The 25,195-nt window shown below is 37.3% G+C and overlaps 1 protein-coding gene across 1 annotated transcript in view; it reads right to left on the bottom strand.

Moving 5' to 3' along the window:
- Nucleotides 1-25,195, bottom strand: part of LOC129232818 (transmembrane and coiled-coil domain-containing protein 4-like) — a 63,363-nt gene that overhangs the window by 33,089 nt on the left and 5,079 nt on the right. The window contains exons 3-7 of the mRNA XM_054866917.1: nucleotides 23,997-24,054; nucleotides 19,975-20,116; nucleotides 9,080-9,212; nucleotides 6,948-7,045; nucleotides 5,573-5,716 (exon numbers count right to left, since the gene is read on the bottom strand). Of these exons, the coding sequence (XP_054722892.1) occupies nucleotides 5,573-5,716; nucleotides 6,948-7,045; nucleotides 9,080-9,212; nucleotides 19,975-20,116; nucleotides 23,997-24,054 (575 nt within the window). The remainder of the gene's footprint in view (nucleotides 1-5,572; nucleotides 5,717-6,947; nucleotides 7,046-9,079; nucleotides 9,213-19,974; nucleotides 20,117-23,996; nucleotides 24,055-25,195) is intronic.

Genomic DNA, 25,195 nt, shown 5'->3' with positions numbered 1-25,195 from the left:
GATTGGCAATGCTGTTCGCATTGAAAGCGCGGACATTTCGCGTATCTGATTGGCGCTGTTTTCAATCATCCCACCGCCAAGCAGACAGCGGTAACGCCAATTGTCACGTTGCTTTGTTTACGTCCACTATCAGCTCTCGCTAAATGGAGTATAGCTTTACAATATTTTACAAAACGAGGCATTATTTTGAGGAAAAAAATTTAGTAAAGCAAAAAATGTGAAAAAAAAAAGAACAAAAAGAAAATCATGTGACAGCAAACGCAAAAATTATTTTCGTTTCAATTTGTTTTTTGCTTTGGCATGAACGGCAGACCAATGATTACTTCCTCTTTGCTCATTGACTAATGTTGGAAATATACCCCTGCGCATGCGTCGGCAATCGCAATGAAAACGATTTTTAACACGCTTTTATTAGCTTCACCTGTATGTATGTATGTATGTATCTTGTAATGGAATCTTGCAGCTCAAATTTCGCCCACTTCCTGCGATCGGATTCTTTTGAAATTTGGCACGCGACCTCAGACCCGATGACAATGCAATACTCTATAATCAAATTAATTAATTAACCCTTTTAATTGTTAGTTTTCTCCAATTTTAATCAATATTTTGGCATAAATCCAACAATGTGAAAAAGAAAAAATTTAAAAAAATACATCAAAAATTGCTCGCAAAAATTATTTAAAAATATCTACAAAAACCTTTCATTTTTCTGCATCAGACAAAATGTGTTCCAATGTTCCAAGGTAATTAGAACATGAAATATAATTGTTTTTAACTAACTTCAAGCCAAAATTTAGGTGAGCTTTCAATTGGAAATTCATTGCTGATCAGACTATTGTTGAACAAAACTTTTATTCAAATGCATCTCAAATTTTCCAAGTAATGTAGATATGATTTCCGCAAACATACATCGATGACTCACAGTAGCTTCCCATCGGGGTGCCCTTGTCTTAACTTTATGATATTACCTCGCACTCGTTTTATAAATAATTTCGTCACCTGATAATTCTCCAACATAAGACTAAAAAGCAGAAAAATAAAATAATAGTTTAAAAAACTAAAAAAACACGCTTTCGTAGCAAAATGAACTAAAAAGTGAAAAATAATCTTTGGATGATAGTAGTTGACCCATCACTTAATTTTAATGTAATACGAAAAAGCGTGGGGGGCTTCTCATCAGTTGTCTTGAATTTCTTCCTTTTGTTGTCCAAGCAAAAATGTAAATAGACAGCACCCCACGCTTTTTTGTATTACATTAAAATTAAGTGATGGGTCAACTACTATCATCCAAAGATTATTTTTCACTTTTTAGTTCATTTTGCTACGGAAGCGTGTTTTTTTAGTTTTTTAAACTATTATTTTATTATACTTTGATCGGCGACATTTTGTAAAGTTTAATGCTTTGATACGATTGAATTTCTAAAATTTTTCATAAGAAACATTTTACGTCGGAAAGCACCCCTTAAAAATACACCATATCCAGTAATTGCCCTCAGCCTGAAAAAATCCCCTCCCCGCCCGCTTTCACTCTTAGAAGCCTGTCCCGTATTACGGTTCAGGAGGATACGATAAAATTTTCGTACTGTTACAAATTCTGTAAATAGTAATTATTGTAGTAACGTAACCTGTAAATAGTTTCCCGTAATGAATATACAACCCCCTTTTCATTCTGCTAAAGTAAACGACCCCCTATTTCCTTTTCTTTTCATTGATAAAATTTGATAACGGTCTACGCATTTCGGGAAGCCAAAAGAATGTTGTGGAATATTTGAGAGATTTCTTTTGATGTTTATAAAGGCGTCCCACGTGATAAACAGTGGAGTTTCGATTGAGATTTCGAACTGAGAGCATTTTTGCTCTGTTTATTGCGAGGCATTTCGCTGTGTTGTTTTCGTATTTGGAAGTAAATACGTGTGTAAACGTTGAGTTTACGGTGTTGTGTGATAATTGCTTAATTGCTGATGAATAATTTAGCAGTTGTTGACGATCTTTCCTGTTCATAGTGTAAATAAATTTCCTGTGCTGTTATCAAGAACTGTGTTTTCATTTCAAGAAAGTGGAAGTCGCACCGAATCCGTTACAGTACTGTTGAGGTGTGTACTGTTTGACAGCGGATTGTATGTAATTTGGCAATCTGCCAAGTAAAGACGATTCCATCTGGATGAATATAGCAGGGGAGAAGGGAAAATAACGATGGGATCTTGATGCACGCGTTTTATGATGTCACTAGTGCCTTATTCATTAATTGCATTCTCAAAAATAAAATGAGGGAAAACAAAAATAGTTACCATCGAAACAACAAAAAGAAAATAAAAGATTTTCACTTCGTTCAGGAACGAAATGAAAATACGACAGTATTCGAACTAGTGATTTTCCGGATATCCGTATCCGTATCCGCGGATATCCGAAGAAAAATGAAGATCTGTATCCGTATCCGTATCCGTTACTTTTTTGACGGATCTTAAACGGATCTTTTCTATTCTAAAAATATTTAAGTATTTGAATAAAAGACTCTTAAATTCCGTTTAAATTAGGTTTTATTCCCCTATTTAAATTATAAGGTATCATTTCAGACGCCAACGGCCCTCCGAGACATGTTTTTTTTTTAATTTTTAGTTTAATATTAGTTTTTGTTATTGATATGGGGTTTCTGTTTTTCTTCATTTTATTTTTTCTCGGCATCCTTAAAAAAAAAGTGAGACAAAATTCTCTATTTACTGTTTGTAAAGGTGTTCCTGTCTCTGTTATTCCGTCGGTTCGGTCGGAGTAATCTGGATGGAATGGGTCAGCGCTGCATTTATGCTGAAATAAAATGCGAAAAATTATTTCTAGCCTATCAAGTAGCAGCTTTACACTCTTGCTCCTGTATCCAACAGCTACCGAGCAAGATAGAAATAATTTTTCACATTTTATTTAAGCATTAATGCTGCGCTGACCCGATCCTTCCAACTCTCCATCCATTTTAACGGAGATTTCTTCAGAGAGTAAATCATAGTCTTTATTATATTTTCGCCGCAGGTTACATTTTTTGAAGAAACAGTGTTATTATAGTGACGGGAATACCTTCCGTAATAAATTTTACACTGGGATAGTTCACTTGAGCAAAAACATTTTGAGATCCGTATCCGTATCCGTATCCGCGGACCTTGACACTAATGATCCGGATCCGTATCCGCGGATCTGCTTTTTTAACGATCCGGCACATCACTAATTCGAACTGAAAGTGCAACAATATGTAAATTACCTAGGCGGCGTAGTTGTTTTTCTACGGATATAAGCATGGACTCTAGAGTTGGAAAGGTGCTCAGTTGATTTGATGGTCAAATTGACGAGAGAAAAAGATGGTCAAATGTATTTGTTAGATTTATTCAACAGCTCAGTGAGCATATTTTTTGTTTTTGAATGTAACATAAACCAATAAATGGTTTTTAACTTAATGTCTCTTGCTTTCACTGTTAAAAATTCAGGAAGATTTTCTGGTAATTGTTACTGTAAAATTGCATCGCCGACGCATCGCTGATTTTTACGGTAATTTATACCAGAGAAATAAGCGATCCCAGCGCCAACTGGTTGCTGTGGCCTACCGAGGGAACCGTAAAATTTTACAGTAACATTTGATTTTTACGGTAATAGTTACTGGCAACATGGATGCCAGTAACAATTACCGTAAATTTTCCGGAACATTTTTAACAGTGTTGCTACTCTGTTATACACCAAAATATTATAATATGAGCAAAATGGTAAGCTCAAAACTTAGTTGTGAATAAGTAAATCAATTCATTTTTGCCGTGGGAATATGGATCGAATCTACTTTAGATTAAAAAAATGTTGCTGAGAGCAAATTTTCATTTTTACAAAAGTAATGCTAAATATTACAGAGGCAAAAGTGCACACCTGTAGCAAACCCACTAACAGCCCTATAAACTAATAGATATGTCTATTTCCGCTTATAAACTAATAGATATGTCTATTTCCGCTTATAAACCGGATATTAGCCTTTTCATGTTATCGATGGTCAGAAGGTTGGGACAATTTCCTTGATCCTTGTTTCGAAATTCTTCTCTTTCTGCTTTATGGAGAGAAAAATATACTGTCTTTTGCAGCTTGCTGCATGAGATATGTTTTTAGTTTCCAGGCCATCTAAAGCATTTGAAAAAGTAAGTTTTAATGGGAGTTTCACTATCGCTTTCAGCATCAGAATCACTATTCGTTGGTTGCCCCCTCGCAATCGCTCGTCAAAAATTGCTGATTGCAAAAGCAAAAAAAGTCCTTTTCTGCTTCGGACAATATCGATGTAATATTTAGAAAACAATCCTATATTTCCTAACTCAAATGAAAAAAAAAAAAACTTTTGGCTCTTAAAATAATTCGTAATTTCGGTGTTTATTATTCCGCAAATAGGGGGTTTTGCATTTATTTTAGTCGGGGGAAAAACAAAAATATGTTAAATAGCGAAATTCGTTAAAAAGGGGTCCGACTGTATTTCATTCATTCTATTAAAGTGGAAAATAAAATAAGCTCTTCTTCGGTAACATACGTTAAAATATTTACCCCTGATAATGGGGTTGTTTTCCTCAGTCAAAAGTAGTACTTTTAGTCTCTAAAATTGATAGAATAAGCAAAAAAAAAAAAAAAAAAAAACATGGACCCAGAAAATACATTCATTTTCCCCAATAGTTATTTTTTAATTAATTTTTTGAAATGTCCGATTTTTCAAACAAGGCGTTGTCTTGATGACGTCACAAATGATGCAAATTTGCGCATCTTTCTACCACGCTGCCACGTTATGATAATCAAGAAGCGAATTAAAAATTGCTCTCTACGCTTGCTATCTACGCTATCGTTGCCAATACACGTGAGTAAAGATGCAAATTAAATATTTTTCATTTCATCATTTGTGATGTCATCGGCAGACGCGTAAACAATTGAAGCGCACAGATTTGAGTAATTTTTTTAAAAATATTAAACTTAAACAAATTATTTAAAACATGGTTAGATCCTATGCTTTTAAGCATGCTCTTCCAAAAAAAAAATTGAATTTTGACAACTTGAATTCAAATTATGTTTTTTGCAATCACGAGTGTGTGTGTGTGTTGTGTGTGGGGGGGGGATATGCGTGTTTGTGTGCAGGCATATGTATTTGTGTGCAGGTATGAGTGTGTGGGTAGTTGTGTGTAGGTGTCTGTATGTATGCGTGTGTGTGTATGTGTTTGTGTATGTGTGTAGGTGTGTGTACGTATGCGTGTGTGTGTGTGTAGCATATTGACGAAACCTGGAGACGGTTTTCGCTATAGGAGCAGCGTCGTGAGAATCAGGTCGACGGTGATGCTGCAGAGGGTGGTGATGGCGGTGGGAATATAAAATCAGCGTAACGCCAAAAACAGTCAAGTAAAAACAATAAGCAATCGTGATTGCTCAAAAAAAAAAAAAAAAAAACCTTCAAAATTTTGGAAACGACCCCATTCTCCTCAATAATTACACTTGACACTTAAGAGCGTTAAAATTCTTGATGATTGATTTTTTGCAGCTAAGAAACACAAGGTTGAGAAAGGTTAGAACGAGGAGCACTCACCTGTGAGCCCGGCTCCGGCGACTCCGAAGAGGGATCCGATGACGGCAACGCCCGTCGCCGATCCGAGCGCCGCCGCCCCGGCGCCGCCCAGGATGGCGCCCGCCCCGGCAGCCATGAACGGGGCGGCCAGTCCGCCAGTCAGACCTGAAACAATCGTGCTCACGGATGAGTCCCGCTTCAAGTCGGGGACGGATGACACACGAAAAATGCGAAACAACGAAAGGAGAGAATTAAAAGAAAAGAAAATTTTAAGTACAGCAAACTCCCGATTATCCGCGGTATTGGGTGGCACAAGTGGCGCGGATAATAGAAATTCTGGATAAACTGCAAAAAGGCTAAAATGAGGGACAAATAAGGTAAACATTTTTCTTCCTCAAAAACGTAGCTGTTTTGATGCATAGTACTTTCTTCAAACAACGAACATATATACAGTGCAGTAAAAATATTTTGTATTTTGGCACAACAGAACTTTAGTTCAATAAAGAACAAGTGTATGTACGACGAAGACACCCTCACTAAATAAATAAAACAAAAACAACTGAGTTTAAATTTACAATTTTTCGACAAAAAACAGCCATTGGTATTTGCTTTTTGAAAAAGTTTGATACACTATATTTGTTTAAGCTTGTATTTACTCAAGTACACGCATTAGTAGTAATACTTCTAAAATGCATCACTTTTTAGATGCCTTCCTGCACCTGTAGAAAGGGGGGGGGGAAGAGTAATGTTCTTCGACTTCAAACATTCACACCAATGACTACTCTCCAAATAATCGTTTAATGAATTACTAATCCAATGAGTCTTCGATTAGAGAACGGTATGATGGGGGCCATATTAAATAGCTTCCATGTTGAAGCTTTTAGATTATCTGACACTTACAACACATTAAATGTTTTTCAGTGCACAGCTCTACCTATCAGAGATTTATTTATTTTTTAAAATTAAATAAATGTCAAGCACATCATTTGAGTCAGGAGTAGATCCAATTTCATATCATTCGGACCAATAGAATGGACTCTAATGGCCTGTTCACCCATCGTCCGTCCGTTCCGTCCATCACGTTTTTTCCCTCCCGAAACAGGATTTCTTTGCTGGTTGCCATGACAGCAAGCCATCTTGGACGGGACCGTTATCGACCAGAAGAACCTTGATATCTGACGGCTGTCAAAAGTAGAACGGCATTTCATTGGTTCCCGCCAAGCAGAGCGTTTTCTCTCTGGTGGGGGAATTCAGTCACGTGATTGATGTACCGCGACGGTATGTGGATGCTACTCTACTTTCGTCGGCAGTCCATCACGTCAAAAAACGGGATGGACGGGACGGACGGCCGATAAGTGAACAGCCCTTTACTCGCTCTGTAAACTGAAACACGTACCCAAGACGGCTCCTCCTCCCAGCGTGGCCACGCCCACCAGCAGGTAGCGCTTGATCTTCTTGTTCCTCTGTCGCTTGGCATTGGCCCGCTGCTCCTCCCTGGAAGAAAAAGATTCCTTTTACGCTACATACGCACTGAGATGTAAGAGAAGTCGAGTCGCGTACGCAAGGTTAAAGCCCTGGTTTCCTAGGAGCGAAGCGTCGCTCCTCGCCAAGGGAAACACTTGATTTTTCTGCGCATGCGCGCCCGAGCTTAATCGACGTCGTGAATGGCCACGCCGGCATCAATCGACTTTGATTTCAGCGTCACGGCGGTTTCGCTCCTAATAAACCAAGGCTTAAATGGTGACTGTTCTAGAAGGTAAAGCTGCATACGGTCAGCACGTATGCAGCTTTACCTTCTGAACTTTCCGATTCGAGCACGAAATGAAACGGCAATGGATTCGACCACAGAGCTAGCTAGAGGGAGTGCTTCTTCATCCGACTGGTGCCATCGCTGTAGGTAGGGGAGATCGGGCCCGGGTGATACAAGGGCTTTCATTGTCGAGTGCTCAGCCAGAAGTTGAGAATTTTATGAAGACGCAAGAATCCTATTCATTCGGCGTACTTACGCGAGGGAAACTGACATATTTTGTTCCAGAGTAATCCCTTAAATATTGTTTCTCTGCTCCACCAAAGTTATTTTTTACGGCTTGCTTCAAACCCTCTTGTAAGGGAATACATGAAATACACCGCCAGCTCAGTCATTTCCAGCCGAAGACTGCAGTTTCGTGCTTATTACTGTCTGACCATCGATTCCATGAAAAGGCTAATATCCGGTTTATAGGCGGAAATGGACGTATCAATTAGTTTAAAGGGGTGTTAGTTGGTTTGTTTCAGATGCGCAATATTACCTCTCTACTATTTAGCCTTAGTTTTGTAAAAATGAAAATTTGCTCGCAGCAATGTTTTTTGAATCTTAAGTATATTCGATCGATATTCTTACGGCACAAATGAATTGATTTATTTATTCACAACACAGTTTTGAGCTTACCATTTTGCTTTTACGTTCCTGAACGAAATGAAAATATTTCATTTTATTTTTGTTGTTTCCACGGTAACTATTTTTGTATCCTTTATTTTATTTTGGAGAATGCAATAAACGAATGAGGCACTAGTGACATTATAAAGCGCGTGCGTCAGACTCCCATCGTTATTTTCCCTTCTCTCCTGCTAGATTCATTCAGATGAAATCGTCTTTACTTGGCAGACTGCCAGATTACATACAATCCGTGGTCAAACAGTAGCACTCATCAGCCCGGCATAGGAAAGTGACTGAGTCAGCGTAAGTTGTTAATTGGTGTCTCAACCTGACCCACGTCGGGTCGTCAAGTTGATACATCCGTCGAAAAATATTTCAAAGACTTTTTTTGGCTGACGTTGGCATCGATGCCCTCGCCTCGACTCCACGGGGAAGGGGAATGAGAACCGGAAGCACTTTCTGACCATCGATTAGATGGAAAGGCTAATATCCGGTTCATAGGCGTAAATGGACATATCTATTAGTTTATAGGTGTGCTAGTTGGTTCGTTACAGATGTGCGCTTTTGCCTCTCTATTATTTAGCCCCAGTTTTGTAAAAATGAAAATTTGCTTACCGCAAAATTATTTCCATCGAAAGTACAGTGAAGCACTGTTTATACGATTCTATTTTATACGTTTTAAAATTGGTCCCTGCAAAGTCTAATACACATTAACCTATACCTATTATACGTTTTCTCGTTTGTACGCTTTTTTCATACAGTCCCTTCAAAAACACGGTGCTTCACTGTATATTCCATCTACATTCTCACCACAAAAATTGATTTTTTTATTCACAACATACTTTTTAGCTTACCATTTTGCTTTTACATTCCTGAACGAAATGAAAACATTTTATTTTCTTTTTGTTGTTTGCAAAGTAACTATTTTTGTTTCCCCTCATTTTATTTTAGAGAATGCAATAAACGAACAAGGCGCTAGTGACATTATAAAACGCGTGCGTCAATATCCCATCGCTATTTTCCCTTCTCCCCTGTCAGATTCATCCAGATGGAATCGTCTTTACTTGGCGGGTTGCCAAATTACATACAATCCACGGTCCAACAGTACTCACTCCGATATCTGATGCACATCCTGCGATAGCCTGTCCACCACCGATTCTTCATAAATCTCCACCAGGGGGAGCGGCACTCGCAGCAGCCACGACACGTGAATGATCAGGACACGCAGGCGGGCGTCGTAGACACCTGCCGAGAGAAAATTTCTGATTTTCAGTACGACGATTATTTTCAAAACTTCAGGTAGATGTATATGATTATACAATCCACCTACAGTAGAAGTTTAAAAGTACACTGAGAAAAATGAAGTTTTCGAAAATGAGTACAGTCACACCTCGATATAGGATCACCCGCTTATAAGGTCACCCCGCATATAAGGTCAATTTTCTACTAAAGTCCCGGCTCACTGAATAGGAATTCTATGTCATGTATTATCGGATATATGATCAGGTCATACCACATTAATTGCTTATAAGGTCACCCCACATATAAGGGCACTTTTCTAAAGTCCCGGCTCACTGAATAGGAATTCTATGTCATGTATTATCGGATATATGGTCAGGTCATCATGCATTAATCGCTTATAAGGTCACTTTTGTCAGATTTCTTTGAAAGATTTCAGTGCCTAACAGATTCACTTCCAAGAATTCACCGCGATATACGATCCTTAAAAAGCGAAAAGTCGTTTTTCCTATTAACGTAGCAGGTAGTGCACCGAATGCAGTAGCAAGTGAGCATAACGACAGTGATACTAAAATATGAAGCAGTAATGCAGGAACTCAGCGTGTACATATTGCACTCTTTTACCAGTCATGAGAAGCTTAAGAAATTTTCAGAAAATAATTAGAAACCATTTTGTATAAATTAAAGAAAAAACACATTAGTCCTGTATTAATGACATTTTTAAGTAAGGTAAGTTGCACATCAGTTGTTTGCTTGGGGATATTTGAATGCAGCTCCACTCTAAATGGAAGTTTTAAAAAAAAATAATTTCAAAATTTCTTATTGATTCCAAAAATTTAAATTGGTTCAAATCAATTTAACTATAATAACCTAATTAGCTGATAGTATTGAACGTATTAAATTTCGAAGTGATTTAGTGAGTTAAATGTTTATTTATCAATGAATATATAAATGAATCGGTTATAAGGTCAACCCGCTTATAAGGTCAGTTTCGTGAAGTCCCGAGGGGTGACCTTATATCGAGGTCCGACTGTACATTCATGCTTTCAAATTTTCTTAAAACCTTTTGTTTCAAACATGATTCCCTATGTTATCAAATAATGTGCTGAATTTTCATACTCAAAAATCAGTACATAATACTCCGTATCAAAATTATTAAGTATTCAAAAATGAGCACAAATACCTCAAAGATGAGAGCACACATGTTCATTTGAGTATTTGAATGTTCCAAGTTTGAATATCACGTAGTTCAGGATTTAAAGTTTAGCCGACAGTGCAGCATTGCTAGTAACAAAGCCAATAAGATGCTTGGGTTCATCAATAGATCTATTTCAAACAAATCTAAAGAAGTTCTTCTGCCCTTATCTAGAAGTTTGGTAAGAGCCCATTTGGAGTATGCTGTTCAGTTTTGGTCTCCTTATCTTAAGAAAGATATTGATGTATTGGAAAGGGTTCAAAGGCGTGCTACAAGGCTAATAAATGGACTTTCTCACTCAGACTATGATTCCAGGCTTAGAAGGCTAAAAATGTACAGTCTCGAGCAAAGAAGAGACCGAGGGGACATGATTCAGTTGTTTAAATTTATCAGAATGAAAGATGTTACGGGGCTGAAGTTGAGCACTGAAAACAGGACGAGGGGTCATTGTTTTAAGCTATTTAAATCTCAGGCTAACATGGATATTAGGGAGAATTATTATTATTATAGCAGGGTAGTGGAACAGCTCACCGGAAGAGGGGGTCATGAGCAAGGGAGTTAGTAGACAGTTTTAAGAGGGCCATTGATCTTCACTGGGGATTGTAAATGGACTAGGACCAGTCTAGCTGGGCCCAGAGCCTGTTGCTGGTCTTTGTATTTGTAGTCGGAGCCATTTTGACTGGCGATATGCTCAAATTTGAGTACTTCTTCGTCATTTTTAAAATTGTTGTTTTTAGAGTGTGGATTTAATTTTTTTCAGATGCTTGCTTAAACTTTAAGAGGGGACTGGGGAACATTTTCTCAACCGATTCCTCTTTGTAATTGTACAAAAAGAACTGGCAGCTCTTGATTCATTCAACCCTAACCACACGAAATCTGTAATGATGAAGACAACTTAAATAGGTAAGCAATCGATAGAGCATGTTGATACATTTCACTTATTTACTTTTTGTTTTTGATGCTTTTTTGTTTTGCCCTCGTGCCAATGTTATCGAAATGTGAGGTCTCAGAGTCCGCAAAAAGTTTAAGAAAAGTTGCCAAATCTAAAGACTCGGTGAGAAATTAAGATATTACGTGACTTCACCGTCTGCATGTGGCAAGACAACCATCTGCAAAGTGAGCGAAAAGTGTTCCACATCTCACTAAAACTCGCTAAAATTTGGCGATTTTCTTGAAACTTAGGCAGACTTTAAGACCCCACCTTCTGATACTAGGGTCACGAGGGCAAATAATTCATGCGTTTAAAGGCACAGTTAGCTACGCTCTTTTTTATTCAGCTCTTTTTTCATCATTATACGTTTTCCTCACAAGATGCAACTTTCAAAACATATTATTTTAACTACGAACTGTTTATTCATTGGTCCAGACATTATTATTCTGATTACGAACTGTTAATTTATTATTCAAAACTTATCATTTTAATTACGAACTGTTTATTCATTGGTTCAAACATAATCATTTGAATGACAAACTGTTTATTATTTGGTCCAACCATTATCATTTTGATTACGAATTGTTTATTCATTGGTCAAAGCTTATCATTTTAACTACGAACTGCTTATTCATCGGCCCAAACATTATCATTTTAATTACGAACTGTTTATTCACTGGCCAAAACTTATTATTTTAATTGCGAAAAATTTATACATTGGTCAATACTTGTGATTCCAATTACGAACTGTTTTTTCATTGGTCGAACTGTGTTTCCATTCAATAAGAGTTTGTGAATAGATGTGAATAGTAAAGCAAGGACAAATATATATATTTTTTCCAATGAACCGCTTGGTCTATGCAAAAATGGGACACGTCGAGAATGCCTTTATATCCATACTTTACTAATACAATATCCGTAAGCTCACTTCTTTCAACACAGATATAGAGGTTCTTTTTCACCCCGAAACATGTAACCACATTTTTTATATGGCAAATTTTTGCTTCGAAAGTTATTTTTCTTACTAAGAGCAAGAGTATAAAGATACTTGTTTCTTTATATTGAGTCAATTTGAAAGAGAAAAATCATCCCATCGGCCTAGGTGAAAGGGTTCTGAAACAAACCTTCAAGTAACATTTATTAATAAATTCAGGGGTAGTAAAAGATTCCTAGGTGAAAGGGTTCCGTGAAACAAACCATCAACTAAAATTTATTAATAAATGCAGGGGTAGTAAAAGATTCCTAGGTGAAAGGGTTCGGTGAAACAAAAACCTTCAACTAACATTTATTAATAAATGCAGGAGTAGTAAAAGATTCCTAGGTGAAAGGGTTCGGTGAAACAAACCTTCAACTAACATTTATTAATAAATGCAGGGGTAGTAAGATTCCTAGGTGAAAGGGTTCGGTGAAACAAACCTTCAACTAACATTTATTAATAAATGCAGGGGTAGTTTAAGATTCCTAGGTGAAAGGGTTCTGTGAAACAAGCTTTCAACTAACATTTATTAATAAATGCAGGGGTAGTAAAATATCTCTAGGTGAAAGGGTTCTATGAAACAAACCTTCAACTAACATTTATTAATAAATGCAGGGTAATGGACCCCATTTTAAAAAATCATATTTCCGTAACAACTGCACATGTTACAATAACTGATGCATGAATTTAAAGAGAAATATAATTTTACATTATTATTATTTTTTTTTTTTGTACCAATGATCAACAAACAATTTCGCATTTGACATCGCTGTTATTGCACGGGATAATTCAGCTATTTCGGTGCAACGCACATTTGGATATCACTACGAAAAAGAAACTCTGACCACACCGATGAGTGGGACGAACGGGAGACGGTGATATGTCCTCAATCACGTGGCCGCCGAGATCTCCAGATCTAACACCATGTGATTTCTTTTCGTCTGCTTACGTCAAAGGCATCGTTTACGTGCCATCTACGCCCAAAACGCTTCCAGAACTTAAAAGAACGCATTCGTGCAGAATAAAGAATCATTAATAAAGTGATGCTTACAAAATGTATGGGGTTGCAGATTGAGCGTATGCCGTGTAACTTAAACGATCACACAGTCAGTATTTGTAACTGAAAAAAAAACAAAAAAACCGTGGTATATTTCTCTTTTCATAAAGGGCAGATCCATAAAATTTTCAAGGAGGGGTGTTTAACTTTTTAACTTACATCTAGCTACGTATCTAATTCACACATGCTCAGAAGGGAGGGGGGGGGAGTTGCCGTATCATCTTTATCTGAAAACAACTTAAAATATAGAGGTTCATTCAAGGAGGTCTCCGTATCTATTCTTTTCCTTTTCCGTTGAATGAGGTGTTCAAAATTACGCTTTCAAACTTCAATTTTGCAATAATGTCGGGGGAATGTTTCCAAAACTCCACCCCCTAACATCATAGTCTAAAATTACGCTCTTTGGAACTTCAGTTTCGAAAATTAATGGCGGAAAGTCACTGAACCCCTTCCTTAACTAATACTAACTCCCTAACTCTACCTGAGATGTCTACAATCGCATCTTTAAAAGTTAAATCTTGTAAAATGCCCCGGAGAAGGGTTCCTAACATCACCAAAGATCGTCTGAAATTGTCTCCGAATCTTCAATTCCGAAATGTCTCCGAGAAGATAGATTCGAACCCCACTCATTTCCTTAACGTCTTATCAATGATGGCCTACACTTGCGTTTTAGAACTTCAGTTCGGAAAAATTTCCGATGTAGCGCCCCTCACGGGAGAGGCGATTAGTATCCGTCTTTGCTTTCCATTCATGTATCAGTTATTTTTGGGCAGTTGTTTCGGAAATATGAATTTTCGTAATCGTGAACATCACCATGTATAAAAGAACTTAAAAAAAAAAAAGACATTTCTTTTCATTCATCTCTAAAGAAGTGAAAAAAAAGTTTCTAATTAAAAATAATAGTTTCCAATTCACAAAAGATAAATCACTTTTTTTTAAATATCGTATAGTTATAGATCTTTACTAATAGTAAGGCTGAAAGTTGTCTGGATCTCTCTTTGTCTGGATCTCTCTCTGTCAGGCGCATAGCGCCTAGACCTTCGGCTGATTTTCATGAAATTTGGCACAGAATTAGTTTGTCAAATGGGGGTGTGCCTCTCGAAGCAATTTTTCGAAACTTCGATTTTGTTCTTTTTCTATTCCAATTTTAAGAACATTTTCCCGCGCAAAATTATCACAACGTGGACGAGTAAATTACCAAATTATCATAACGTGAAACCGTAACATGGGCGAGTAAATGAACATAGCAAATTTACGAGAAACTCATCATCTATTATTTGTCAATACATACAGGCGAACCAAATGACCTTTTAATTTTCTACTACAAGCAAAGCTGTGCAGGTACCGCTAGTAAGTGAATAAATGGCTTACCTGTCGGCCGCACTCCTGGGAAAGTCATGGAAAAAGAACGTATACATCCATCAACCATTCAAAACAAGGACGACTTTCGCTCACCGGGGGAAAATCTCGCCAATCTCGAAGAAAATTTCTTAGTCTGGCAATTCAACACCATTCGAAGACGGCAACCCCTCGGTTTTGGTGATTTTGCATCAGGCGAGATTTTCCCAGTGATCGAAAGTCCTTAAATCGATGTGCGGGAAATTCCCTTTGCATATAAAAATATTTTTATTATAACTCAAAACTTTATTCAGGGGATATTTCGATAATTGGGAATCTGGCGTGGTCGTCTCATTTTTGGCGTAAATAATTTTATTTTGGTAATCCTGCTGATTTATAGTAACCCTATGCGAGTAGATGTTTTCGATCTCTTTGTTTTGATTTGCAAAGAAAAATACCTCTCGCGCAGGCGGGGGAGCCAAAAATTGACGCCAATGAGGAAAGATCGCCAGATTCCCAATTATCGAAATATCCCCTTTATTCAAAATGAACTAGAAGGCTGGTAAACTCTTCTATCTCACCATAAAATTCATTTTTGCGCATAGCTTTCATAACCGTAATTTTAAGAAAGCGAAATAAAAACTCACACAAAGTCGCCAGTTTAGGCTAAAAGATCATTATATTTTGCTATAGGGTAACTGCACCAGTTACAGACATGCTTAAGTCTCAGGTTAACACAATTTTTTGAGTCTTTTAATGTATGTAGACTTTTAATACTATTTTTCGCTCATGCAACTAAGTCTCATCTAACGTTTGGCTGCTTCTGGATCCTCTGAATGAGATATCTATTTTTATTTGCTCAATAGGGAAGTTTTCGATTTTTCAATTTTATTTTTATATGATAGAGTAACATGTATGAACATCATAGATGAAAAAAATTTTGCGATACGACAAGTAGTTTTTTTTTTTAATTAATTTTTAAAGTTCAAGCGATTGTGACGTCAAATGGCATAGGAAGTGACGTCATGCGCTCTTCCGCCGCGGGAGACGTGCAGTTGGCTTCGAAGACGAAACGCAAGGCTTACCTCCTCGCATTTAACTCCTCGCGTTTCTGGAACATTAAACCACTCATCCTCTCGGAAATATTCGAATACCGTCATTGATGTTACTCGAGGAAGGTTATTAGATTGTGCTTTAAAGAATCCGGCCTCCATAGTGTGTTCAAAAGGATTATTGAGTTTCTAAAAAATAATAATATCAGCGCACTCAAAATGTCCGTAGCGAAAACAAGGGATCTTCGGCGGAAGGCTGCCCATGACCGTGACGTAAGCTCGTGACGTTTCAGAAGAGCGCACTCTTGCGCGTGGATTTTTAAAAATTCATTAAAAATCAACCGCGGTGTTTTAAAATTCGGCCATGGTGAATTTTTTAGTTTTGATAGTCAATTAACAATATCCAATAGTCAAAATAGGAACATTTAATAGGTTGCGACATTCCTATTTCGAAAACAGGCCCAAAGCCCAGTTACAGACACTGAAAATTCTGATGATACACAGTTACAGATAGGATGAGGAAAGATGAGTCATGGACAGATTCGTCTTTTCTCTTCAAAATGTGCAAAAGTTCTTTATTTTTTGATCTAAAACCTCATTAAATTCAAATGAACACGAAACATCGTGGTGGCTCTTCATAAACTTTCCATCCCTGCCTTGGAAATACCAACTGGCTCATAAAATTCACTCTGATAATACTAACTGTTGCACCTTATCCATGGGTTGCAGCAATATCAGTTTTGGTCGCCTAAAATTCTTATTATTGTAACGGATCCGGTGCGACTTCCAACTTTCTTGAAAGGACGACACAGTTCTTGAGAAAAAGACAGGAAATTTATTTACACTATGTACAGAAGAAATCGTTAACAACTGCTAAATGAATCATCAGCAATTAAGCAAACATCACACAACACCGTAAACTCGAAGGTGACACACGTATTTACTTCCAAATACGAAAAACAACACAGCGAAATGCCTCGCAATAAGCAAGCACTCTCGGTACAACTTCTCGATCGAGACTGACTTTTTATCATGCTCCACGGCTATTTATAGACATCGAAAAGTTTCCACAATATTCCAAATGCTTCTCGTATTTTCTTTCCATTCACAAATTTATCATTCAGAAATGAGGGGACCGTATACTTCGGCCGAATGTACGGGGGCTGTATATTCATGACAGGAAACTATTTACAGGTTACGTTACTACAATAATTTTAGATGAAAGATAATTTAATAAACGCTAAATTTAGCTAGATTACAACAAATTAATCACAAAAATAATTACTATCTACACAGAATTTGTAACATTATTTAAATCCTAACTTACGCCTGTCTCTTACTGGTGCCGCTACCCTACTCAATCAATTAGGATAAGAATGAAAAATATTTTATCTATAAAATGAATAAAGGAAAATAAAAACTTTTAACTGACGGACAGAGATGCGTCCGCCTATTTTTTTTAAGAGACGGAGTTCCGTCTGCCGAGCGGAAAAGTGGCATCCACTGAATATTTCCCGAGTAATAAGAGATGAAAGCGCCAGTGCTGAATTTACATTCTGTCAATTCTTTTTCGCTATTCGCAACTCCAATAAACTATAGGGGTCGCTGCAGCCACTGTCTAATGGCGGATGAAAAAGGTAAAACAAACGCATGCCGTAACTTAGCAGGGGTGATTGTGTTTCGGTATTTTACCGAATTTCCGGTATTTTCGGACGTATTTCCGGTATTTTTATGTCCGAGAATACCGGAATTATGTTTTTTTTTTTTGTTATGCTTTTATCTCCCTACCTCCGCAATCTTTTAAAATTATACAATACGCATCAAATATACCTGCAAGAGCCTTAAGATGGACACCTATCCCTTAAGATGGACAAATGTCAAGATAATTTGTATAACACCAGCTCAAAAGTAACTTTGTAACCCATTAAAAATTTAATCAAATGTGCACACAATATTTGGACTCAGAACTATTTAATACTATGGAAAAGTTACACTTAAGTAATAGGGGCCAAAGATTCCCCCCCCCCCCCCGTCTCGCTTTGAAACTTTCAGGTATTTTTTGATGAACTCACAATCACCCCTGGCCTAACTTATAACTTGCTTTGACGCTTAGTGAATGACAGTACTTTTCAATCGTGTTTGTGGGAAGCATTCTTTTCTATTCTTCTGAAACTACATTACACCATAAACTGTCTGAAGCCCGTAATTTACCCCAAAGAAAACACGTGGAATGGAATGTTTTACCTTTTTCTTCAGTATTATTAATCACCGCAAGGTAGCGTATTCAAGCTCTGGAGTTACGAATTAATTAGTACGTTAATGCGTGCAGACGATCACGAAATAGTTTTTATTCAATAATTATCTATGATTTGATCAATGCCTCCTAAATACTAAATGCCAGTCGCTTTCTCACTTTGTCATAGAGCAAAATGATCCCAATAAGCAAATTTCGGTACTCTTGCTACTGCCATCTATCGAAGTTCGAAAGCATTAGAAATTAATAGCGGAGAACACCAATTGGTTAACTTCTAAAGTTAAAGTTTGAGATTAACCAATAAACAATCTGATTTAAATTGTTTTGATCCATCGCCATAGCAACGCTATCCTTGTATTGCTGCCAGGTAGCGTTGAAAGTGTACCGGTGGAGGATCACTTTTTGAGGTAAATGTGTTAGGCATTTAGTATTTAGGAGGAGTTGGATTTGAAGAACTGCAGAAGAGCAGACGATTTTGCGCATGAATTAATTTCTTTCTTTCTTATAATTATATTTTATAGTTACTGGAATGGCAACGGGCGGTGGATGGAACGGCAAGAGATATAATTCGATGGAGTGTCTCTCTCAGTGTGCAAATAAACAAATATCTTTGAAGTTTTTAACAGTTATTCTGTTTTCACTACACTCCCATTGTACTATCTACTGCTCAAGTAATTTAGTTACTCAATAGGTGGCGCCAGTTACATACCATACAAAGAGCAATTGCAGGGTTGCCACTCAATTTGGGGGGGGGGGGGAATTCCCCGTGTTTCCACTGTATAAAACATTACAAACAAGCGGAAACTGATATTTACAAAAGAACATTAATATCCTGATAGTTTCATCACAATCACAGGGGGAAAAAATCAAATTAAAATATAAAATAAGGGGAAAAATTTCTTAACTGAAAATATAACATGGTGATTGTAAATATATTTAACTTTTTATACAAGAAAAAAAAAGCCTTTTCGTAACCATTCATTACTTGCAGCTAAAAGGATAAAAGTGCAAAGGTTTAGCAAAACAATGAATATTGATGACTAAACTCATGCTCTCTAAATTAAATTAGCATAAATTTCAGGATGCATGTCAAATTAAACAACAAATAATTTTTGCTTTTATGATACACATTTTAAAATTTACTAAAACAAAAACAAGAAAAAAAACTTTGGGTGAAAGTACCTTTGTATTATTTTAATTTTTTTTTATGAACTTTATTAATATTAATATAAAAAAATATTTTCTCATTTATTTCAGTGGTTTATATATTTGAGCACTGAATTTGCTAATCCAATTCAAAAATTCCCTGCGTTTTCCAGATTTGTGAGAAATTTTTCAAAATTCCCTGTACTTTCCCTGCTTTTTCGTTGATTTTTAAATTCCCTGTATTTTCCCAGTTTCTTCAGGTTTCCCTGTGGCGTGGCAACCCTGAATCGATTTCAGTAGCGCCATCTATTGGGTAACTAGATTGGTAGCTGGCACATCGGAAGAATGTCCAGTTTTCGTATCGTCGAGCGCAGCAAACAACACATCGATTACTTGAGGCAGGGTTGCCAACTTAGGGGTTTTCCCCCTAAATTTAGGGGGGAAATTTTGGAATGGGATTTTTTTAGGGGGAAAAATTTTTAGGGGTAAATTTAGGGGTTTAAATTTTAGGGTTTTATTAGGTAAAAATGTTCTTTTACCTATGAAAATGCTATTTTTCGATTGTTTCATGCACTTTTTTACTTACATATACTTTTTGAGCCTTTGTAACCATTTCTTTTTGATCACAAATGACATAGAAATGACTTTATTCCACTCAACAACGAAAAATAGCAATGGTCACGTGATCTTTTAATCCCACGTGTGACGTCACAGTTAAAGGATCACGTGACTTTCTGACGTCATTTAGGGGTTTTATGAGTTGAGTTTAGGGGGGAAATTTTTTAGGCAACCCTGACTTGAGGGAGAGTAAGAGCTCACCTCCCCTGACGGCGAAGAGGACCAGGTCCTCCAGGACGCGCAGGCAGCTGCCTCCCAGGGCGGGCTCAGACCTCAGGACCTCGACCAGGGCGGCCTCCTGGCAGTCCTGGCCGCCCACGATGGCCAGCAGAGAGGGCGCCACCTGCCGGAGAGAAACATCGGTGTGAGATGCAAAAGGACTTTTTAAAGTTTCGAGCAAAACGCGTCCAAAGTTCGGATCCTTACATTGATTTTTTTTTCTGAATCATGCTGTATAGCAACACCTGTTGTTGTTGTTGCTTGTCCCACTTGGCAGACAGAAACATCATACCAAGTCCATGAAGCCGTGCAAACAAAGTCCCTCCAAAACAGCAGAAGGGTCGGAATACAGCTGATTCAGGTCACAGCCGATGCAAGAGAAAATATGCAGCCTGAGTCAAATTGCATTTTGGGCACAACCTTAATACCAGCCACATGTCGCTGTGCTCGAGTGTGTCCACTTCTCAGTCGGGCCAGGGCGGTCATTCCAAGCTCGTCAGCTTGCGAGATCGAGATTTTCGCTTACGTGATCAGTTGTGATGTAGAAATGTTGCAAAGTAGTATTCTAATCTACTCTACTACAAAGTAGTATACTAACCTAGCCGCAAGCTTAGTTCGAGTAGATTAGAATACTACTTTGCAACATTTCTACATCACAACTGATCACGTGAGCGAAAATCTCGATCTCGCAAGCTGACGAGCTTGGAATGACCGCCCAGGACGGTTTGATGTTCTCTACAACTTGCCCGAAGTAAAGCAGCACCAGGGCGGGATGCTTTGTGTCATGTAGTCATGACTAGTAATAGCAACACCTACTAGAACTAATAGTACCATCCTTTGGTTTAAAACAGAGGAGAGGTTATATTGAGTAAATTACCGCCCATTAGCCAGGGTTAAAGCAGAAATACATGAAATACACCGCCAGCTCAGTCATTTCCGGTCGAGGACTGCAGTTTCGTGCTTATTAGCACTCATCAGCCCGGCATTCGAAGTGACTGAGCTGGAGATTAAGGAAGCCAAGAGTGCCAAACAAACTGGTAGCTAATATAGAATTAGCACAGATCAGACGAGTGACCGAAGCAGTGGTTCGGTTCAACTCGAAGATTGAAGGCAAGGCATGGTATATTCAGTAAATTAAGAGCAGGCATGGCATATCTAGTAGGAGAGGTTCTCCTACCATTTGTATTGACTATCTCCGAAATTTTAATATTAGCACTGATATCCCTTTGCTTCTCGCTCCCTCATAATGAGTTATTTTCTCGATTCGTTAACTTTTGCGTCCTAATGCTGCCTCTTACACTTAAATATTTATTATTACTGTCTGACCATCGATTACACGGAAAGGCTAATATCCGGTTTATAGGTGGAAATGGACCTATCTATTAGTTTATAGGGGTGTTAGTTGGTTTGTTTCAGATGCGCACTTTTGCCTCTCTATTATTTAGCCCCAGTTTTGTAAAAATGAAAATTTGCTCACGGCAATACTATTTCAATCTAAAGTATATTCGATCTATATTCTCACTGCAAGAATTAATTAATTTATTTATTTATTCACAACATAGTTTTGAACTTACCATTTTGCTTTTACATTCTCGAACGAAATGAAAACATTGTATTTTCTTTTTGTTTTTTCTATAGTAACTGTTTTTGTTTCCCTTCATTTTATTTCAGAGAATGCAATAAATGAATAAGGCACTAGTAACATTATAATACGCGTGTGTCAATATCCCATCGCTATTTTCCCTTCTCCCATGCCATATTCATTCAGATGGAATCATCTTCATTTGGCCTACTGCCAAATTACATACAATAAGTGGTCAAACAGTAGTCGCTTTTTTTTTCAAATACAATATGAGTCATCATTTAATGGCATACTAGCTGCCCCGCCAGGCTTTGCACGGTCCACCTCGAGAATAAAAGTTATGTCAAGTGACGTGAGTTCAACACTCAGGCTTATAAACCAAAAAAAAAAAAAAAAAGTCAGTGAAATTTTGCGGCAGAGATTGCGAAAAAACCCCAAAAAGGAAACATTTTAAATCCCCTGATTACAGGAAAAGCCTCAAAACAAAAACAAGAATTTTCCCTGTTCATATTCGAGAAAAAAAAATGGCAAAGATCTTTTATCTCGATGATTTTCTTCACGTTATTTAATAAAAGCGTTGTTGCCATAGACTAATAATAAGAGTAGACCGAGCTATGGCAACCCTTTTGCTGCTCATAAACCAAACCATGTGACTGGTGGATATCCTAGCAACAGCGGGCGTCGATCGTAGCAGACGATCAACGAGAAATAAAATAAATAGAATTGATGGAATGATCTTTTATGGAGTCCAATTTGTAAATTTGTTATTCTAAGTTGTAAATATTTTGTTAATATAGTGAGTTTTTCGTTTAGATAGTATTGTGCATTTTCTTTAGTCAATTTCAATAACTCTCTAAGCAATAAAAGATGCAAGCGACCTAGAAGAATCGGCAAACGGTAAGAGTTTTACCTACAATTTCAATTTAAGATACCGATTAGTACATTTTTGCGTTAACGCAAAACGTTTACGCCATTACGTTTACGCCAACGCTGATGTAGTTGTTCCGAATGAAATAAAAGTTACTGAAAACTGTGACCAAAAACCATTACTAATGCCAAAATAATGCATAACTAAAAGAAAAACAGTTCAATCTCTGCACCTGGGAAAATTTTTTTTAATGAAAACACTTTGTCTTAAAATACATGTCGAGTGCCAAACTATAGATAATGCTGCCATCTAGCAACCACGCTGCCAAAGTCTACGCCAAGCCCTTCCACCAGTCACATGATACATCTATGAACCAATTTTCTTCATCAGCAAGAATGAGAAAGCTCGGTCTATTCTTATTATTAGTCTATGGTTGTTGCGGAAAGTGGAGATGAAGCACTGAATAATCATTTGAATGGAGGAAAGCCTTCGAAAATTAGGGATTTTATGTCGAAATCCAAGTTACATAATTGATAGTTTTTAATGGATGTCTCCGCTCATTACTATTGGAGGATTATGTTAAATAGCCAAACATGAAGACGGGAAGATGACGAATCCATCGATACCTGGTTCGATGGTCAGTTCACTGTCGTTCGGGAGAAGAAGCATGGACATACATAGATACGCTCAGTTTTTAATTATTTAATGGCATATTTTATTTGAAATACGCATAAAGAGTATTAACGATGTGTATCAACCATATTTTGTATTTAATTTTTACTTTTTAAAAAAAAATAAAATGTAGGTGAAACGTCATTTCTATCCCATGTCCTCAACACACACTCGTCAACTTTTGAGTAAATGTACTGAAATAAAAGTCATAAAAATGAATTCATATGCATTATAATATAGTATAACTTGAATGTGCTATATCCATTTTCTTAACATTATTTCAGGGCCGTAACCAGAAGACAATTTCGGGGAGGGTTTAAGGGGTCTAATTACCCTTAACCTTCAAAATGTTCGACTTTCTGGAAAAAAATATATGTTATGCCTAATTTAATTCTGAACAATTTGATACCTTATTTATTACCATACGCAAAATTTTTTTCAAGTTATCGTGAAAATGCGTAAACTTTCCCCATAGAGATTTATGTTAACAGCAGCTGTTTAAGCCTCTTTTTCTCAGGTGCCGGTTTCTTCGGTTTTCTCGTTTTGCGCGCACGATATCTCGAAAAGTTTCTTATATATTTCCGTAAAACTTTTCATGCATGTTTGACTGGTTTATTTTTATGATCTGAGTCTAAATTTACTTATTTGTTTTTTAAATAATTTATTATTTTTTTAAAAAATTTTATAAGTTAATATCAAAATTTTCCAAACTTTTGGATGAAAATAAATTTTTTTTAATATTAACTTTAATTTTTTGTTAAAATTAGGCTGTTCGTCTACCTTAACAGCGTAGGTGGATTTCGCGAAACCTTTGAATCCGTTCATTGGTTCATTTTCCACAAAAAAAAAAAAAAAAAAAAAAACACAAGGAGTGTTTCTCACCTGTTGTGGGAGTCCGACGTGCTCGATGAGCCCCGACACCACCTCCTCACAGAAGGACCTGGAAACAAGAACAACAGGTTAGACCGCGACCATCTGAGAAACGAGCTGATGTGTACATCACATGACTTCCTCTTACTCCAACTTGATGTCATTTCCCCATTATGCGCAATTTTAATGTGCTTACTCTCTAAATATCACCAACAGTGGCCAAATTGAAACCAAATTAAAAAAAAAAAAAGTAAAATCTGTGACCTACTTCCCCCAATTAATTCTAATTTGAATTCCGAAACTTTGAATTCAAATTATGTTTTTCGCAATAGGGACAGCCAAATGAAAGCAATAAGCAATCGTGATTAATCAATAAAAAAAACGCCAAATTTGTCTCCAAGTTGGCGACAGAACTTGGCGACCAAAAGACTGGCGATATATCGCCAAGTGTCCGACAAATTATAACACCATTTGAGTTTACATCGAAATTAACGATGATTTCCCCCCAAAAAGGGGCAAAAGACCCCCTTTGGAGTATCCGAATGCAACCAAAAAGAAAGGTGCACAACGAGACCCCACTAGGAGTCCACGTACCAAATTTCAAGTTTCTAGGACATTCCGTTCTTGAGTTATGTGACATACATACACACATATATACGTACATACAGACGTCACGAGAAAACGCGTTGTAATTAACTCGGGGATCGTCAAAATGAATATTTCAGGTGTCTGTACGTTCCTAGGCACATATCCAAGTGTGGTCGGGTGGGAAAAAAACTCAACATTCATTCGGGGGTGAGAATAATGGAAATGAAGGCTGATTTTTGAGTGAATATTCGTTCGCGAATACAATACTTCCCTTTTTGTAAAAGGAAGTAAAAAGTCCATTCCTTAAAATAGGCAGAGAAGGAAGAAGGAACCGAGTGACGAAACATTGCATTTTTGTGCTGAAAACACGTTTGATGTGGACAAGAGTATTCTTTTCAAAGGATGCAAGCCAACTTTTGAAAAGTACACAGGCCCAGTCTAGGGGTTCGTCATGGCCTTTGGAAGCAGAAAATCTGTTATATAGTCCATCAGGACCTGATTACCGCACAAGCCGACACTGGGCCTAGGCCTGGGGCCCCATCTTCCTAAAGGCCCCCAAATTTCTTAAAGAATTATGCATAGCATTGCAACTACAATATGAAAAGTACATGTATTTTTAAAAT

This window comes from Uloborus diversus, unplaced genomic scaffold (genome assembly GCF_026930045.1).
Source record: "Uloborus diversus isolate 005 unplaced genomic scaffold, Udiv.v.3.1 scaffold_14, whole genome shotgun sequence".
Classification (NCBI taxonomy): Eukaryota; Metazoa; Arthropoda; class Arachnida; order Araneae; family Uloboridae; genus Uloborus; species Uloborus diversus.
This window is presented reverse-complemented; position numbering and strand designations above follow the sequence as displayed.